The sequence below is a fragment of the Heterocephalus glaber genome, unplaced genomic scaffold (genome assembly GCF_053883595.1).
Source record: "Heterocephalus glaber isolate CG9 unplaced genomic scaffold, H.glaber_assembly_v1.0 deba00000470, whole genome shotgun sequence".
Classification (NCBI taxonomy): Eukaryota; Metazoa; Chordata; class Mammalia; order Rodentia; family Bathyergidae; genus Heterocephalus; species Heterocephalus glaber.
Window position 1 is genome coordinate 4,387,104 of NW_028258145.1, and position 13,336 is coordinate 4,400,439.

At 40.6% G+C, this 13,336-nt stretch overlaps 1 protein-coding gene across 2 annotated transcripts in view; it reads left to right on the forward strand.

Annotated features, from left to right (window-relative positions):
* Positions 1–13,336, forward strand: part of Eif5b (eukaryotic translation initiation factor 5B) — a 75,931-nt gene that overhangs the window by 59,505 nt on the left and 3,090 nt on the right. For both annotated transcript variants that reach the window (XM_004844429.4, XM_021258080.2), the window contains exons 15-22: positions 3,448–3,579; positions 5,792–5,974; positions 6,093–6,254; positions 8,229–8,360; positions 9,413–9,544; positions 9,642–9,718; positions 9,812–9,976; positions 11,485–11,623. In XM_004844429.4, coding sequence (XP_004844486.2) covers positions 3,448–3,579; positions 5,792–5,974; positions 6,093–6,254; positions 8,229–8,360; positions 9,413–9,544; positions 9,642–9,718; positions 9,812–9,976; positions 11,485–11,623 — 1,122 coding nt within the window. The remainder of the gene's footprint in view (positions 1–3,447; positions 3,580–5,791; positions 5,975–6,092; positions 6,255–8,228; positions 8,361–9,412; positions 9,545–9,641; positions 9,719–9,811; positions 9,977–11,484; positions 11,624–13,336) is intronic.

Below are 13,336 nucleotides of genomic sequence, written 5' to 3' on the forward strand. Positions count from 1 at the left end.
AAGAATGTTGCCCCAATCCAAACTCCTTCTATGGGATTCCAAGCACTTTACAATATGAACCTTACTTTCTTCTCCCATCTCATCTTCTATTCCTTTTATGTACCTTTTATTTTACCTACACTAGACTTTTCTCAAACACACCTTTCTGTGATAGTTGTGTTCCATTGCTGTGACAAAGTACACGAGACAGCTCTAAGCAGTTTCAGTGGTGTGGTGAGGCAGAGCTTCTTGATGGGGAGTGTGGTAAGCAAAGCTGCCCATGTTATGTTGGCCAGGAAGCACAGAACCCTCACTTTTAGGATAACCCCCCTATGTGTAGTATAATTAACAAAAGAAAATGCACTCCATGAGAAGTGCACTCACTGGTTAGTGTGTTTTGATGACTCTGCATACATACCTATTCAGAATATAGACCAGAACATTCCTTCCTGCTCCTTTGTAGTTACTCTGCTGTCTTCTCCAGCCCCAGGCAAATACTGCTCCCTTCCTTTTACTATAGACTAGTTTTGCCTGCTTTACATTTCGTGTAACAGATCTATATGGTGTATAATCTTTTGATTCTGGCTTTTGGTTACTCAATGTTAGTATAGCTTTATTCATATTGTTGGATATAGCATAAGTAGTTCTTTTTATTGCCAAGTACTTTTCCATCTTCTTGATAGTGCCACCATACTTTATCCATTTACTTGTTTTAGGACATTTTGACCTACTCTAGTTTCAGGTTATTAATAAAGTAGCTAGACAATATCAATACAAGTATTTGAGTAGTCGTTAATTTTGTTTCCCTTGAGAAGGTAGCTAGCTAGCCGCCTCCCTCCCTTCCAAATTTGTGTTGATAGCCAGTTTGGGGCAAGATGCATTTTTGGTGTGGTTTTGAGTTGCATTTCCCCAATGGCTAAATATGCTTAGCATTTTTTCCAATATGTATTCACTATTTATACTTCTTTTGTGAAGTGTATTTTTTTTGTTGTTGCTCACATGCCCATTTATTGATTGGGCTTTTTGAATTCTTTATTAGTCCTCTCTTGGAAGAGTATTTGGCAAAGATTTTCTCTCATTTTTCAGGCTCTGTTCATAGCTACTTGTCTTGCTGTGCAGCACCTTAAAATTTGATGTCCCATTTGCTGATTTGTTCTATTTTTTTCCTGTGCTATTGGAGTCCTATTCAGAAAGTCTTTGCCTGTGCCTTTAAGTGTTTCCTTTGTGTTTTCTTATAGCAGTTTCAGAGTTTCAGGTGTTATAACTAGATCTTTGGTCCATTTTTAATTGATTATTGTACAAGATCCAAAGTAGCGGTCTAGTTTTAGTCTTTCATAAGTGGGTAGTTTTCTCAGTAATTAAGCTATCTTTTTTGCAAAATAGATTTTTTATTCCTTTGTTTAGAAAGTAGTTGTGTGGGTTGTGTCCTCTCTTCTGTTCCTTTGGCCTGTGTGTCTATTTTTGTGCTTATAGTGTAGTTTGAAATTGGGTGTTGTGATGCCTCTAGCCTTCCTGCTTTTGCTTAGGCTTGCTTTGGCTATTGTGGGTCTTATGTGTTTCTATATGAATTTTAGGATTGTTTTTTGAAGAATGTTGTTTGTGCTTGAGTTGGGATTGCATTGAATCTGTAGCTCACTTTTGGTAATATGGCCATTTTGGACAATATTAATTCTGCAATCTATGCACATAGTAAGTCTTTGCATCTTTTAGTATCTTCAGTTTCTTTCTTCAGTGTTTTGAAATTTTCATTGTAAAGGTCTTTCACCTCCTTGGTAAGAGTGATCTCTAGGTATTTTAATCCCCCCTCCCCCAAGCTATTGTGAATTGAATTATTTTCCCTTTTTTTCTGAGTTAGCCTGTTACTGGTGTGCAGAAAAGCTGTTGATTTTTCAGTGTTGATTTCACATCTTGCCACATTGTGGAGTATCTTATTTTATTTATTTATTTTCGTGTTTTGAGACAGGGTCTCACTATGTGGTTTTCAGGCTAGACTTGAACTCAGTATGTAGCCCAGGCTGGCCTCGAACTGCAGCAATCCTCTTGCCCACCAAATGTTGTGATATATCTTTTTAATATATTGATAGATTTGATTTGCTGCTATTTTATTAAAAACTTTTGTGTCTATGTTCATAAGTGATATTGGCATGTAGTTTTCTTGTAGTGACTTTTGTCTTAATTTGATATAGTGTTGACTTCATTAAATGAGTTTAAAAATGCTTTCTCTTCCCTTTTTCTTTTTTTGACAGAGTGGGTGGCAAAATGGTATTTCTTTTTTAAGTGCCACACAGAATTCACTGTAAAGCCACATCAGCATGAAATTTCTTAAATAGGCATAAGGCTATTTGAGTTTCTAGTTTTTGACAGTTTATAAAATTTGCCTCTTTCAAAAAACTAACTTTTGGGCCAGGGATTTAGCTAAGTGGTTCCGGCCCCTGCCTCGCAAGCGTAAGGTCCTGAGTTCCATCCCCAGTACCAAAAAAAAACTTTGTGAAGCAGTGTGGGATGTCCCCTTTCATGCTCTGTGTTCCTTTGTAGATGTAAATAAAATTTGTATATTTGCAGATATGATTTGTTAAGCTCATCCAGGGAATTTTTTATTATATCTTTCAAATTTAAAGTTTTTCCTTTCTTGCTTTTTAAGGTTATTCCTTTACTTTAAGGACACCAGATGCTAATTTGATTATCATTGTTGCCATTTTGGGGTCTGTTTCTTTGTTTCTTTTCTTTGTAACAGCATTCAGATTGATCTGCTTCTTTATGTTATCACCCCAGAGTGTGTGTGTTTGTTTGGCTTGATTTTGTTGGCTGTTAGGTCATTTTCCTTTGTTAAGGTCTTTAGCCAGGGGTGCTACAAACTCCCTATGTTCTTTCCTACTTTTGAATAAAAATAATGTTGTTTTTACTGATACATAGTTGTTCGTGTTTAAGGGCTTCAGTTCATGGGTCTCAGAACATGTGTACAATTTATAGTCAAATTAGAGTGATTAGTATATTTTCAAACATTTCTCATTATTCTTGTTGAAAAGTGAGGAAAATAGATTCTATTATTAGACACATTAATCCAAATTTGAGCAATACAAGAATTAAAATGAGCTGTTGCAAGACAGGAAATAATTTTGTTTTTCATTTTCTAGTTTTTTGATATATAATTTTCCTAGTGATGGTACTTAATGCAATTAATCATTGTTCCTGTCTACTGCTTTTCAGAACTGTTTTGGAATTTTGACAACACAGGTTAATGGGCGTAAAATACTTTTAAGATCTCAGATTCTCTAGACAAATGACTGACATTTAAGAGTGAAGTTTTACAGTATATTCAGGGCTTGCTTTTGGTATGATATAATATCTGATAATTTCTATTCTTCTGTATATATAGAATGTGTACTAGGAATTTTCTAGAGCAATTGACCTTAAATTCTTGGATGTTCAGAGTTTTTGGAAATGTTGCTTATGAAAAACCTTTTCCAGATTGATAGGTTATATGATTGGAAAAAGAGTCCTGATTCTGATGTGGCTGCTACTTTAAAGAAGCAGAAAAAGAATACAAAAGATGAGTTTGAGGAGCGTGCAAAGGCCATCATTGTAGAATTTGCACAGCAGGTAAGAAAATATCCCCTGCTTCACAAAGGGCCTCCCTTATAATATTTCCTCATGGTTCTGTTCTGTTATTTTTCATTCTTTTTTTTGGTACTGGGGATCGAACTTGGGACCTTACGCTTGCAAGGCAGGCGGTGGAACCCCTGAGCTAAATCCCCGGCCCTATTTTTCATTCTTTTTGCTTTATTTTACTTTATTTTATTGGTGGTGTTTTTGTTTTGTTTTGAGACATGGGGTCTTGCTGTATTGCCCAGACTGGCCCTGCACTCCTGGACTTAATCCTTCCTCTGCCTTCTAGCTGGCAATACAGGCCTTGTACCAATGTGTGTGGCTTCCTTTTTAATCTGAGAAAGGAAGTACTTCATAGATCCCCTTGTGCAGTCTGAATGTTTAAAAAAATAATTTGACTTTAAAGAAGCCACTTTCTTTTGGTGGGGAGGGGAAAATAATTATTTTTTAAAAGTTAATATGCATAATACAGGAGACAGAAAAGCACAAGCAAAGAGCAAGCAGCTTAGATGGATGTGTCCTTTTCATCCCTTGTGTACGTACACAACATGTACTTGTTCATTTTGTGTGGCTGATATTGTGTGGTCTCTATCACGCTGATCCACACATCATGAATGTTCAAAATCCCAAAGCTGTGGGAATATTTTTGATAACCAAGAATACACTACACCAACTCAATCTGTTTGAAAAAATTGTAATCCTGATTTTCTTGGTGACAGATATTTCACTGTAGCCAAAGGTGGCAGTGGGCCTCTAGATAGAAATATTGGCAATGGCAGCATTACAGTTGAAACAGTGCATTGCATTAATGCTCAGTTAAAGAGAATAATGCAACCCAGTACACAAGTAAAGTTATTGGATAACTGCTATTAAAATATTAGGAAGTATGTTCTCACTGACTTACTAATGTGTTACCATAGTATAGCCAGAGGATCCTGAAAAATAAGTCTGAACACACTGCACACTTCATGTGCTTCTTGCCACCCCTTCACTGTAGCCTGTTGCCGGGTCCTGCTACGTACTGCCCAGATGTGCTGTAGCAGTTCCAGGTCTGGGACTCATCTTTTCCTTCAATTATAAGAAAAAGATGCCTGCAAGTTGGCTAATTCACGAGTTGTGCTTTTTATCATACAATCACCTTGGGACATCTCTGTAACGCTTAGATGTCATGCCATGGAGTATGAACCTTGTACTTTACTCAAAATGCACATCTAGACTTGTGGTTATGATCTGAAACCATCTTCCAGACATGGAGATCTGAGCAGAGCCCTGCCTCGCACCCTCTGCCCTCTTTACTCCAGTGACTAAATTCAAGACCACACTATGAAGCTTTAAGAGGTGGCCTTAAGAAAGGTCACATTGAAAAGCATGGTTCTTCCTAAAAACAAACTAAAGGACATTTATACAGAGATTGTTCTGCTACTCCTAGCATAATTTGGGCATTCAGACTTTCTTGTAATAACCAGCAGTATTAACTGAGGTACACATAGAGAATAAGGGCTGGGCAATCCGACTTCACTGAATGGGTGAGTCCCTCTCTGCATCCTGCCCTGCCTTCCTCACGAGCAGTCAGCACTCTCTCCAGAACACCAGGGCTAACAGTTCCACTCCCACAATTCAGCCATTCCTGTGAAGTAACAAAAATACCTCAAGGGCCAGGTGTGTGGTGGAGGCCTGTAATCCCAACACTTGAGAGGCTGAGGCAAGAGAATCACCTTGAGTTTGAGGCCAGCCTAGGCTATGTAGTGAGTTCAAGACCAGCCTGATCTACATAGCAAGACCCTGTCTCAAAAAAAAGACACCCTCCAAAAAATACCCAAAAAGCATTTAGCCCTCATCTTTTAGATATGTGCACTTTAAATGTCTAGAAAGGGTGATGTTTCCAGCAAGAATTTAAATTTCCCATGCAGTGTATAGTACCATAGAATAAATCACCCACATGGAAATCACTTCACTTTCTGTAGTAGGTGCTTATAAGATCATTTTTGCAGTGTTTCATTTTTGTTTGGTGCTGGGGATCAAACCCAGGGCTGCATTCATGCTGGGAAAGCACTCTGCCAGTGGACTGCATGCTCAGTCCTCTGGAATTGTTTCGAGGAATGAGAAGAATTAGCCATTTGTTCCTTCAGGCCTTTTAGTTGTCTTTTGCTTTTTTTCTTGTTACCTCCTTTCACGTCTTGCCTTTTTGAAATGACTTTGCTTTCAGGGTTTGAATGCTGCTTTGTTTTATGAGAACAAAGATCCTCGCACTTTTGTGTCCTTGGTACCTACCTCTGCACATACTGGCGATGGCATGGGAAGCTTGATCTACCTTCTTGTCGAGTTAACACAGACCATGTTGAGCAAGAGACTTGCACACTGTGAAGAGTTGAGAGCTCAGGTGATGGAGGTAATGATCCCCCTTAGTAAGGCGTGCCTTTGATGGAGGATGTTCACCATGCCACGCAGAGATTTTAACAATCACGATACATTGTATGTTTTGTTCTCTTTGCAATAATGTCTGTTAGGTTAAAGCTCTCCCAGGAATGGGCACCACTATAGATGTCATACTGATCAATGGTCGTTTGAAGGAAGGGGACACAATCATTGTGCCTGGAGTAGAAGGGCCGATTGTCACTCAGATCCGAGGCCTCCTGTTACCTCCTCCTATGAAGGAATTGCGTGTGAAGGTAAGCTTCGACTCAGGCACTTGTGTGGTCAGCAGCTGTGTGAGGCTGTCTGCCCGAGCTCGCCTTCTCACTCGGGGGTTAGATGTCCTTGTCCATCTGGGAGGGCTGTTCTCAGGGCGGGGATGTGTGAGCGTGCCTATTGGCCAGGCCAGGCTTTTCCGGAGATCACTTCGTGCATTGTGTTCTACACATCTGACTAGGTTTTATTAACATTGTCTTATGCTGAAAGAAGACATTTATACTGCAAAGCACATAAGACATAGAAGAAAAGTTCTTAGAAGTTGAAGCAACCACATCAAGAATGTGGTTACCTTGCTGATTGCATCCAGAAACTGTCTTTTGTTCCAAGTTAACCCAGTCTGCATTTTTGATAGGAACGTTCTTGCGTTTCTTTATAGTTGTAGTAACTGAATGTGTATCTCTCAAAAAACATCTATGAACTGAATAGATTTATTCTTTGTATGTAGTTTTTCAGTTGAAAAATAACTTTTAAGATTTATATTCTACTGTGGGAATACATCACAGTTTATTTACCAGTTGTGTTGTTGGGAAGTGTCAGCTGCCTGGCTTATTCTCAGCAGGGCTGAGGCCATGCACATCCTTCTTGCATCCCCTCCTTCCATCTTCATCCTGCATTCAGAGGGTGCACTCAACAGGCCTACCTCCCTAGAGAAGGCTGTGGTGGGCCTAATGAGCCACACTCCCAGTTGCAGTGTTTTAGTTTTACTTGTTTCACATCTTCACTAGATCTTGTTTCTAAAATTTAAAAATTTGTATTAGTACATTTGCAGTACATAATGATTACATTCTTTGCAGGGAGTTGGTATAGGTTCACAAACCTCTTTCACCAGATCTTTAATGCCACAAGATTTTTCATTTTTTTGCCTTTCTGGTGGGTCTATAGGTTATTATTGTATATAGTACTATGGCCGTTTGTGTTTATTAGCTATTTCCTTCTTTGTAAAACCACCGCTTTTCTCCCTCATTCTCTGTTTTACAGATTTATAGGAGTTGTTTATATTTTTATGGTACAGTAAGTCCCTGACTTAGAAATGAGTTCCTTTCTGAGAGAATGTTGATAGGTCCAGTTTGTTTGTAAGTCTGACAAAGTGAGACTTAGGTAAAAGATGCACCCTGTTCACTCTGTTTTTTCTTTAAGCTTTCACACAGGCTTTTAGCTTTTTCTTGAATAAGGATTAAGCTAAGTGGAACTCAACACTGATGCTGCTCCTACATCCACACACTGAGAAGTTTCTCCATCCTCTCTTGTCAATTTACCACGCTTTTTGGATATTTTATTGACTTCATTGGCTTAGCAGACTTCACATGTTCCATGATCTTGTCCTTGTTCTTGAGGATTGTGCCAGTGTTTGAATGATTCATAAGAACAAGCGACGCCTACCATCTTTTCACCTCAGGCCAATCTCTTAATTATTTTTATTTTGTTTCCATGGTTATTGCTTTGTACTTCCCAGCATCCCTTCCACATCACCACTGCTTTTCCTCTTGCTTCTAGACATCCCAGGCTCTGATTGCACTGTAGTGCTGAACACTGTCACACTGTTCAGTAAGCACACAGCAGCACAACTGTGACAATGTCTGGCAGACAAGTGAGCTACTTTTGTGATATATTTGAATCTACAAATGTTCATAATGTGAGGTCTGTTCCTATCTGTGAAAGTTCATAACTAGAATGTTCATTAAGTCAGGGACTTACTGTACTAGTCTGTTGTTACTTAAGAGTTGCAATATCTTTTCTTACTCTATGACTTGTCTTTTTACTTTTTCTCTTGTATTTTGTGCGATTGGAATACTTAATATTGAATTCATCAGTCTTTTTTTTTGTGGTATTTGTTTTTCGTGTCCAATTTAAGAAATTTTTCTTAACCCCAAAGTCATGATGTTATTTCATCACCTTTCAGTGCTGTCACTTTTTAAATAAACATTGTGGAAAATGTCTTCTTGTTCCTATAGAACCAGTATGAAAAGCATAAAGAAGTAGAAGCAGCGCAGGGAGTAAAGATTCTTGGAAAAGACCTGGAGAAAACATTGGCTGGTTTACCCCTCCTGGTAGCTTATAAAGAAGATGAAATTCCTGTTCTTAAAGTAAGTTTAATTTTTTTCTCCAAAGCTAGTTGAATTCCTGTTTGTCACCAGGGCACTTGGTAGGATCAGTGACTGAATGGGCACCTTCATCTTTGTGACGAAAGCCTGTCATCTGCTGGCCTCTTAAGTCAACTTGGCTTTGAATGACCATTCTGTACAGTTGTAGGAATTGGCGTGTATAATACAGTCAAAAGCTAGAAGGTGCTTTTTTTTTTATTAACACATTTCTGCTGGCTTTATCCACTGGTGGTACATGGATGCCTATCCCATCGGGTGGCATGGGAGAGTCCCATCAGATGACACCAGCCACCTAGTGGGACAGTAATGCATGGAGAGCCCCTCTGTGAACATGTGAAACCCTGTTTGTCCATCAGAAATACAACTTCTTACCAGCTCCCCCTCTTTGGTGCTGGGCCACCTTTCTTCTTCAGGCAACACTCAGGGAACCTCTGCCACAGGGCTATGTCTCTCTCCGCCGCTGCTGAATAGGCACTGTACTGACATGTCTTTCAATGACACTTACTTTTGGTCAAAAATCAAAAGCTGCTGAGATCATTAATCAGTGTATTTCTCACACTAATTTGAAACAGTCAAGCAGTTTTTGTAACATTTATGTGTACTTTTAAATTTTAGGTTATTTTTATCTATTATTTCATTCTGCCCACCCATCAACCATATTGGATCAGAGGTTAAACATATTTCAAAGTCAGCCTAAAACAGAGGTGTCAGGCATAGTGGTGCACACCTGAGGCAGGAGGCTCCAAAGTTTGAGCCCGACCTACCTTAGCAAGACCCTGTCTCACATTTTAAAAACTGAGGAGGTAGCTCAGTGAGAAGGCCCCAAATTCAATCCTTAGTACTGCCAAAAATAAATAAATGGTGAAGTGGGAGAGGGGTAGGACATGTCTGCCCAGTCCCCTTCTTTTTTGCTGGCACAGGTTATAATGCTTTTTTCTCTGTGAGCCTTAAAGTATTTAAGAAAAAAAGAAGTTTAATTCTAGGCTGCTGAGAGTAAGAGATGTGTTGACATGCTTGTGAAATCTTACTTCAAGGATGAATTGATTCATGAGTTGAAGCAAACACTAAATGCTATCAAATTAGAAGAAAAAGGAGTCTATGTCCAGGCCTCTACACTGGGCTCTTTGGAAGCTCTACTTGAATTTTTGAAAACTTCAGAAGTGCCCGTAAGTAACCGTGCTCAGCTCCACACTCATTGGTAGCCATGGTCTGTGGTGCTGTTACGTTACCCGATATACGCAAACCCGAAACCCATTTTTACAGTATGCAGGAATCAACATTGGCCCTGTGCACAAGAAAGATGTCATGAAGGCTTCCGTGATGCTGGAACACGACCCTCAGTAAGTAATCACTTTTACTGCCTGTTCTTTCTATACCACTCCTTGTGACGTCCTGTTTCACTGAGTGATCTCTGATGTGTTCTCAACTTTCAGATACGCAGTAATTTTGGCCTTTGATGTGAGAATTGAACGGGATGCACAAGAAATGGCTGATAGTTTAGGAGTTAGAATTTTTAGTGCAGAAATTATTTATCACTTATTTGATGCCTTTACAAAATATAGGCAAGACTACAAGAAACAGAAACAAGAAGAATTTAAGTAAGTTGTTTTTGTTTACTTATGGATCTTTGGTAGTGAAGTTGGGAGTTACTAAATACTAGAAGAGTATAGGGAAAAGCGTGGCATTTGTTCGTGTGCCAGAGGGTGCATCCTGAAGTGGTTGTCCTGACCCAAATCCCTGACCCCAGGATGTTCTGTTCCAGCAGTGTGTGGGAGGTTACTCGGTGGCCTTTCAGTTTATTAGTACTCAATTTGGAGTGCTTATGTCTCATTAATGGGTTAGTAATTACTAAATGTGGGAGCTTTATCTGGCTCGAATTTCTTATCTGGGATTGCATGAAATTAATAAAGTTAGTGTGAAAATTAGACAAGCAAAGGAATGGGGTCTGTGGGATAAAAGTAGTTTTCCACAAACACTGAGTACCTGTGCACCTTCCCTTCCATTAGGGCTGGAGGACACAGCCGGGCCCTGGCCAGGCTCCCTCTCCTGGAGCTCTGGCTCACTCTCACTGGGAGAGGAAACCAGCAGATTCAGGAGAAGCATCGAGAAGTGGCTGCAATTAGTAGTGGGAGTGGGACAGCATCTCATATCCTTAGGCCCTTATTGGCATTGCAGCGTAAGACTGCATGAGTCATGCAGGCCGTGTCCAGGCAGAGCAGCATTCGGGGTAGCCCTGCCAGTTGAAGCAGAGGAAACTGTCGGGGACTGTGGCAGACAAGGAGCTCAGAGTTGACAGGACCTGTGTGGTAGAGGAAGGACCCAGTAGGCTGTGGAAAGGATTGAGCTCACTTTGAGCTGTGAGGAGCCTTTGGTGCCAGGCTGGTGGTTCTGTGGACAGTGGGTGGTTAGGAGCTCTTAGGAAGCTCCTGCAGTCCAGGAAAGTGTGGTGTTAGGTATTGCAGAGCAGTGGGCAGTGATGGCTGAGTTTCGGATGCACTTTTAAACTAGAGTTGACTGGTAATTATTGAGTGTTAAATTGGAATATGCTCACTGGAGACCATGAAACCTGACAAGAGGGGAGACTCGCACGTGTTAGGATGCCTGCTAGGACCCATTTAAGGGTCCCACTTGCTTGAGAAGCAGAGCAGGGAAACTGCCCTTGCAGTAGCTGTTTGGTTCAACAGTGTAGGAATATGGTGAAGAGAATATGAATGGATGCCCTGTGGTCCCCAACGAAGACTTCCTGTGTGCCCCGAGATTTGTCCCACAGGTGTGCCTAGAATGTGAAGTCTTCAGGAGCCAGGCTTTGCCTTTTGGTTTGGGCACAGAACACTCCTGTGCTGCACTCCTTACTGGCTGAGACTGAGAAGAAAGTGAAGGCTTGGGAAGCAGCAGTGCAGGCAGAGGGAGGACGAGGAGGAAGGAAGTGGTGCGGGTGGAGAGGGACACTGGGCTGGTTTCCCCAGTAGCACAGTCTGGCTGGCCTGTTCTCACCTGGCCTCGGAGCAGAGCTGTTCCACCCAGTGTAGGAGCCGTGTGGTTAGTTGTTTTTTTAATGTTTAAATGATTTTGTAAGCTTAAAAGTTCTTTCTTTTTTTCCTTTCAGGCACATAGCAGTATTTCCCTGCAAGATGAAAATCCTCCCTCAGTATGTTTTCAATTCTCGAGATCCAATAGTGATAGGAGTGACTGTGGAAGCAGGTCAGGTGAAACAAGGGACACCCATGTGTGTCCCCAGCAAGAACGTGAGTTCTCATTGTTCTTAAAAATGTTCTCAGTGGGGGGAACAAAACCAAACATTACAACAAGCAGTGCTTAACACCTTGTGTAATTTGTACCTCAGTACTGGGATATACCAGTCCTTAAATGTATTGACTCCTAGCACGTGATGTCAGAGCTGACCTTCCTCCTAGGTCTGCATTCCTAAGAAAAATCAGTAGGACATCAGCGATACCCGGTCACCTCGAGTCCTCACCCGTACACCAGTTTCTCCCAAATCGCCTCTGGAGGCCCTGCTTAGCAATGCACATCGCTCTGTGTCCCAGCTGTCACAAAGGGTCCCCCATGCTTCTGAAGTGTAACCCACTGTTTTGCAATTTATCCTTCCATTTGGGTTTGTGTGCCCCTCCTCACTAGATACAGGTTAGAATTATAGGAAGGGCCCCGGGGTCTCTTGGTGCCTCCTGGGTCACACTGGTGCCTGTCTGTGCTGACTCAGCACTCAGTCCCCCTGAACGTCATCTTTCTCCCCTCACCTTCATCCCTGTGGCTTTAGTACCCACTGGCAATCCACATTGAGTCGGTCAGTACTCAGTTGCAGAATTGTGGTGCCCTCATTATGAAGCATCCTGTAGATGCAAGTGTTATCTTATACTTCGTCTTCCTCATACTGTTTACCTCGTTTGACCATGCGGAACCCTTGCCACCTGACCTGCCCTACTTCTGGAGTTAGTGAGCTGCTCCAGGATCATCTAGTGCTTTGCCTGTGCAGACCTGGATCCTTCAGTGGGATGGCACTCGGTATCTTCTAATTCAGTGGCTTGAGCTAGGACATTATCTGTGGGATTTATTTCCTATGCGGCTTTGGCCTCCTCTACCAAATGAGCTCTCCCTGTTTTGATCTCTCGTAGCCCTTTCTCAAAGCAGCCAGGATCCCCTCATCCCCTCAACTCCAGGATTGTGTCACTGCTCACAACTTGTCATTTTTTAATCTGCACACTGAGGCTCTAACTTCTTTTTTTTTAATCAGTATATGTACATTTAATTATTTATAAATAACACACATGTATTATATTACTAATCTGTTACATTTAACATAACAAATCAATAATAGACAAGCTAAAGGTGGAACAAATAACATTCTTAAATGTCTTCCTAATTATATATTGTCTTCGTAATTATTTGCTCCACCAGGAGCAAATAAATGTCAGCTGTCATTTTCTCATCGTTCATTCTTCCCTGTATCTTTAATCCAGTTTCCCTTTTAAGCTATTAATCTACCTTGTGAAGGTGCATTTAGTAAAATCTAGAAAATACAATCTATAAATCCTCATCACCAGGTACTTTTTAGAAAATGTTGAAAATGAAAAAAAAATAGCAGAGGATGAAAAAATGTCAATGTCAGCCCTCTTTATTGTGGAATCCTTAGGGATTTTCTTAACATACAGCTCTAATGAGAGTTTCCATGTCATCTCTTATATAAAATATAAGTAAAACATATTGTTTCTGATCATTTTAAGTTTTTACTTTTTATTTTTTTCTCTCTCTCTTGTTTTGTTTATTGAGACAGGGTCTTGCTATGTAGCCCAGGCTGGCCTTGCACTCACAGCGATCCTCCTGACTCAGCCTCCTGAGTGCTGGGATTATAGGCATATGCCACCATGCCCAGCTGTTTTAGTTTTAGAAGTATAAATAAATGAGCTTCTCTTTCCTGTCCCTGACCTAATGTATTATTTTAT